At 41.5% G+C, this 6,272-nt stretch overlaps 1 protein-coding gene across 2 annotated transcripts in view; it reads right to left on the bottom strand.

Moving 5' to 3' along the window:
* Positions 1 to 939: 939 nt before the first annotated feature.
* The window catches only part of abcb6a (ATP binding cassette subfamily B member 6 (LAN blood group) a), a 46,213-nt gene continuing 40,880 nt past the window's right edge, over positions 940 to 6,272 (bottom strand). For both annotated transcript variants that reach the window (XM_079524731.1, XM_079524732.1), the window contains one exon: positions 940 to 5,864. In XM_079524731.1, the coding sequence (XP_079380857.1) occupies positions 5,702 to 5,864 (163 nt within the window). In that variant the 3' untranslated portion in view covers positions 940 to 5,701. The remainder of the gene's footprint in view (positions 5,865 to 6,272) is intronic.

Genomic DNA, 6,272 nt, shown 5'->3' with positions numbered 1-6,272 from the left:
CTGTGATTGGCTGGTTGATGGTCAGGTTGCCAGGGAGATGTGATTCAGACATGTGAATTGTGAAGCTTTATTGATACCTCCATGATGCACAGCGGACAGACTTTTATTCAGTTTGTTTGTTTCCCTTTTCTTTGTTGGTTTTTCCTTACATATTAAATGTCTAATGTTTTCTGATGAATTGAAAAAGGTGGACCCTGTCCACAGTAACAGTCTTTGTATTGAGTTGTGCTTTCATGTGAAACGTTAACCTGACTCCGCCAGATGGGGCAGCAGAGAGTACACTGGGTTCCCCCTCCTGCTGGGGGGAACCCAGTGTACTCTCTGCTGCCCCATCTGGCGGAGTCAGGTTAGTGAAACGTACCCCTTCTGCAAAATGCACACAGACAGTCCATGTGTCTTGTTTTAGTAAAGTACAATTACTTACTTTACACCACTGCATATTGTGCATAATGAACGTCACCAGTTATGCAGTGGTGGTGGTCTGTTAGATCTGCTATTTTCGGTGTACAGAGCATAAAATGCAACATTACAAAGGTTTTCATTTTGAAAGACAAGAGCAAGAAGCTGTTTTTATTCCACTCTGTCGCCCTCAAGTGGACAAAATCAGCAACAGGCTTTACAACCAGTTTGTTTTCCGCCTGACATTAGGTTTGACGAAAGTTATATTCGAAAATAGAGCTTTAACATATCTGTAAAATGAAAACATAACAGACACCAACCACTCAATGTAATTACATTGAATTAACTTAAACATGTACAATAATTAACGTATTAGTTAAATAATTTCATTCCTTAGGTTTTAAGGTTTATATAGTTCATAGATTGTAGCTCAATAATTTAGGCTGCTTGTTGAATTGTTTTCCCCTCTTTCGTTTGTTGACACAACATAGAAAGAAGCATGTTATTGTTTTATGAACACCAGACTCTGCACAACAAGCTATCTAAAAAGAGAATACAGAAACATTTTATTCTTTTAAAACTAAGGATGGAGCAGAGAATATTCACCATTTCAGCAACGCAGAGGAGCGCCTTCACCAAACAATGAATGTAGCTGTGGAAATAGTGTATTTGGACTTACAGGCAGAGCAAGGAACTTTGATAAGTCTGTCTAGTAGTGAAATATTTCACTTCACCACCAACCAGTTTATTCATTGAGCTGACTACAAGTTAAAAAAAAAACATTACTCTGAGATCTACTCATTTGGTAAACAATTAGTAGACAATAAAACACTTGATAAAACTAAGATACAGAAAATAAAACATCAGCACTCGACTGTAGTAATAAACACAGATCAAATAATTTAAGGGCACTATGATCGCTTCACAGGAATCCCACACATTTTTACCAATGAATTTCCAAAACCTTTCCAGAATATTTAACCCAATTTGGACTGAGGTCGATTAAAGAAAAGTCTTCAAAATCCTAAGATTTTTCTGAAAAACCTATGTTTCTATGTCAGTGGTGCTCAACCTTTTTCATGTCAAGGACCCCCAGAATTATCTCTATTGGGCCATGGAGCCCCATCTCAAAATATGTAGTTCCAGGGACCCCCCCAGAAGCAAAGATTTTAGTTAAAAAAATGTTCACTCTGAAATATATATTCAATGATTTGCGCCACATTTTAACGATCTTTCAAAAATAGCAGACCACTCGGTGGCGCGCTATGAGCTTGTAGATCTGCTATTTTTCAATAGCTAAATTATAACATGTTTAAAACACCACAAGGGGTTCCCGCCCAAAATGGGTTAACCCAATTTCCAGACCTATATATAACACTCATTCAGTGCCATAATGAGTCTCTTACTCCTTGTGTGCAATAAAATACCCAAAGACAGGCAGTGTAGCAACAATAAAGCATAGAATATATAGAATGGTACAATTCTATTCCAAATGACTGTTGTGCCAAATGTTTTTCTACACCACCGTCCTATCCTAGGGCACAGGATCACCCTGCAGCACGTTGTGAGCTTGTAGATCTGTTATTTTTGTCACAGTGTCAAGCTGTGCTTAATTTGACACCGCAGCTATGATTGCCTACAGCTGGGCACCGCTCTGCGGACTCGTCTATAGAGCGTCGCAGTCCCGCCTCCTACCCTGGACCAGGAAATGAAACCCAATGCATTATTCTCAGACATTTCTTAAAGTATTTATTTAAAGACGGTTACGCCGCGGACAAAGCCAACTCGAGTCGTGACAACTCATGACAACACAAACAATATTTTGGACCAAACAAATAATTAGAAAGAAGAAAAAAAACGGCAGGTTACAACACTTTTTTTGTTGTTTTTCTTCTTTGTAATTATTTGTTTGGTCCAAAGTATTGTTTGTGTTGTCATGAGTTGTCACGACTCGAGTTGGCTTTGTCCGCGGCGTAACCGTCTTTAAATAAATACTTTAAGAAATGTCTATGAGAATAATGCATTGGGTTTCATTTCCTGGTCCAGGGTAGGAGGCGGGACTGCGACGCTCTATAAGGCATGGCTACATTAACAAGAACTGAGATCAAAGTCTCCCCTTAATTATTTTGAGCAGTATAGACGCCTTACACACAATTAAATATAATGCAAATATAGATTCAAAAGCTTGGACACAAGACTGAAGGGACAGAAACACCGATAATCATGACAGTTGACTTTCATATTGATCTCGTTTAGCCGATCACAAAGTGCTCGTCACCAAGTGGTACTGTAGCCCAATTGATCTTAAACACAATGCTCAAAAATGGGTTTTTATCTATATGAATAGATTCAACATTCGTATAATAGGCTAATACTACTAATATAACATAATATTTGTTAACCATAAACATGTTTGGTTCACAAGCTGTAACAATTAAGTTTACATTTCAGTTCTCAACACTGTAACTTTCACTTTCCCCGTGGGAAACAGTTGCAACTGAACAAGAAATCACGTGAATAAAAACAGGCTTCTATATCTGGACACAGAATGGACGGCTTCCTGAGCTATAGCAGCCTTTAAGCGGCATGTCCACCAAAGTGCCATTTGTTTTTCTTCCCCAGGTGAAAATGCAAGGCACTCGCGAGGCAATGTTCAACTCCCAGAGTTGAACCTTTTCCCCCCAACTCTCGTCAACATGGAATAATGCTAAGTAAGAGCTCATGACATGAAATCAGATTAGGATTTTTTTTTTGTCAGTCCGAATCTGTGATTTGTGAAACAGCACGAAAGTTTCCTAAACAATGAACAGATATTTAGGACTGGGATGTTAGATGGCACCATTCTATTTCTCTAGATGGAGGCTTCAGTTTCATGATGAATGCGAGAGCATTACGGTTTTATGGAAGATACTTCTGAACATGTTTTCTATTTTGAGCACTTCAAACACTGCGACGTGTTGTGAGCTACAAGAATACAAGAGATGCTTGGAGACCTTAGAGTATATATGAATAGAGACGGCACCCGGAAGAAACCCTGAGGCCAAATGGACATAGTGGCCGAATTCGGTATTGCAGCGCTGGGCCAATTCTGGTCTGTTGACTATCATTGCGCACGTTCATGATGACACGTGAACGCGGTTTCATACGATTTGGCCCAATTCTTCCCAGAATGCACTCTGTTCCTAACCGGAAGGAGGAGTTAAATCGCCTCATGCGCTTTTGAGCAACTTAATGCAAGTGGATGGGAGGAGAAATCCGGTGCCGTCTCTATTCATATATACTCTAAGTTTGTGACATACGGGGCTGCGGTGGAATCCCAATGACTGAAATCAGTCGTGGCAACTCAGTAGCCTGGCTAATAAGTCTGGCTTATTAGCCAGGCTAGCAACTGAGATCTTTAATCCATTGAATCCACGCGTGGAGCTCAGCAACTGAATGAGTCGCCTACAGACAACGGTCGCCTACAGTTTGACTGAATGAGTCAAACTGTCACACTCTGCCTTCTCACACTCATATATGTGGTGAATGCTCCCATTGAAAACGATGCAAACCGTGCTCTGTGCTCAGGAAAATAAATAATAACCATGGTGGACTTAGAACCTATAGTTTTTTGGACATTCAGCTGTCACTATTTTTCCGCTAACCCTGACCACGCATCACGGCCAATATTTAACCCATTGTGACCCGAGATCAGATTCTAAAAATGTCTTCTACATCCTGACAGTTTTCTGAAAAAGCTATGTTTCTATGTCAGTCGTTCTTCGATTTTTCAAAAATAGCAGACCTACAAGCTCATAGCGCGGCACTCGGTGGCGTGCTATGAGCTTGTAGATCTGCTATTTTTCAATAGCTAAAGCATAACATAATGCTAACACCAAAAGGGGTTCCCGCCCAGAATGGGTTAACTGAAAAGAAAAAAAATAAAGAAAACCAGACATATCATGCATAAGTGTTCACTCACCACACCTGATGACTTCCAGTGCAAAGACATGTTTATCGGTGGAGCTTTGAGCTGTGTGGTTACCATGCCACGATGGAACTACACATAGTTGTGTCTGTTGTCCACTAGCCTGGGCACCATTTCATAGTTGTGTCTGTTGTCCACTAGCCTGGGCACCATTTCATTTCGGGTGTATGATCCGCTCGGGAGCGGATCATATCGTTACGTCATGTTGTAGTATTGTTTTGTAGTCGACAGGCAGGAACAATCAAACGGAACTTCCTTTTCCCTCAAACTGATTTTTCTCAATAAAAGCTGCAGGCTACGAGAGCTTTTATTGTTATTCTTCCGGTTTGAGGGAAAAGGAAGTTCCGTTTGATTGTTCCTGCCTGTCGACTACAAAACAATACTACAACATCCGCTCCCGAGCGGTATCATATACCCGAAATGAAACAGAGACTAGGCTTTACTCCGAGGTGGAAAGCCTGGTGAGGCGAGGTTAGTTGTCCAATAGTTGCTCCATAGATTAAATGGTAAATAAATGGTAAATGGTGTATTTATAAAGCGCCTTTATCCAAGGCGCTTTACATAGATTCACACACACACATTCATACACTGATGGTGGCACATCAGGAGCAATTAGGGGTTCAGTGTCTTGCTCAAGGACACTTCGACACTAACTCTGGGGGAGCCCGGGTTCGAACTGGCAACCTTGCGGTTACCATCCGGAAATTCTACCCCTGAGCCACCGCCGTCCCGATTAAAATATATATATGACGTAAGATTGTCTCCCTGTCGAGTTTCACTGTAAAGCAGGGCTCAATGTCACCCTTTTGGGACACATACTAAAGTGAACTAAAGCAGATTCCTGGGGAGTTTTAAAATTTAAAAAAAAAATCTACGGAGCAACTATATTTGGAGGTATGAATCTCACCAACACTTGGAGTTAACATCATGGGGTTGTTAACACAGCCCAAACCTCTAACAAATATGAATTGCGCTTCAAACGTTTTTGAGAAGAATAAAATAAAAAATCAGCAGCTCTGTTAGACCCCACTTTAACACTGGCAGCCAAATCCGAATCAGATCCGTGCCACATCCAGACTGGAATCCGATTTGATTACATCAAGTCTAAACACAAACAAGTCATATGGAGTCCGATTTTTACCACTGCGACTTGAGCCACATTGAGAGGTGGTTTCTAAATGGGGGCCTCAGTACACCTGTAGTCTTGTTTCCCTTCATGTCTCCTTGGTTTGCTAAGCGAGAAACACCAACACACACTCACAAAGTGATAGAAGTGTTCTTGTGCGCCGTCGACGTCAGAAATGTTAAGAGTTCTGAAAACACAGTCTCCTCCCCTCAGTGGTGATGGTGGCGGCTCACGGACGCAGACGCCGGAGGCTGCAGTTTCTCGGACGCGCGGTCTTTGCTCTCCGTGTCCGAAGCAGAGTCGGTGTCCTGCGTCTGCTGTTTCATCCACATGTCGGCGTACAGACCGCCTTTGGCCAGCAGCTCCTCGTGGCTGCGATGAGAGAAACAGAACATAGGAATAGGAAGCTAGAACGCTCAACTACAGAACATAGGAAACAGAACATAGGAAGCTAGAACGCTCAACTACAGAACATAGGAAACAGAACATAGGAATAGGAAGCTAGAACGCTCAACTACAGAACATAGGAAACAGAACATAGGAATAGGAAGCTAGAACGCTCAACTACAGAACATAGGAAACAGAACATAGGAATAGGAAGCTAGAACGCTCAACTACAGAACATAGGAAACAGAACATAGGAATAGGAAGCTAGAACGCTCAACTACAGAACATAGGAAACAGAACATAGGAATAGGAAGCTAGAACGCTCAACTACAGAACATAGGAAACAGAACATAGGAATAGGAAGCTAGAACGCTCAACTACAGAACATAGGAA

This window comes from Electrona antarctica, assembly GCF_951216825.1.
Source record: "Electrona antarctica genome assembly, chromosome: 16".
NCBI classification, from domain to species: Eukaryota; Metazoa; Chordata; class Actinopteri; order Myctophiformes; family Myctophidae; genus Electrona; species Electrona antarctica.
This window is presented reverse-complemented; position numbering and strand designations above follow the sequence as displayed.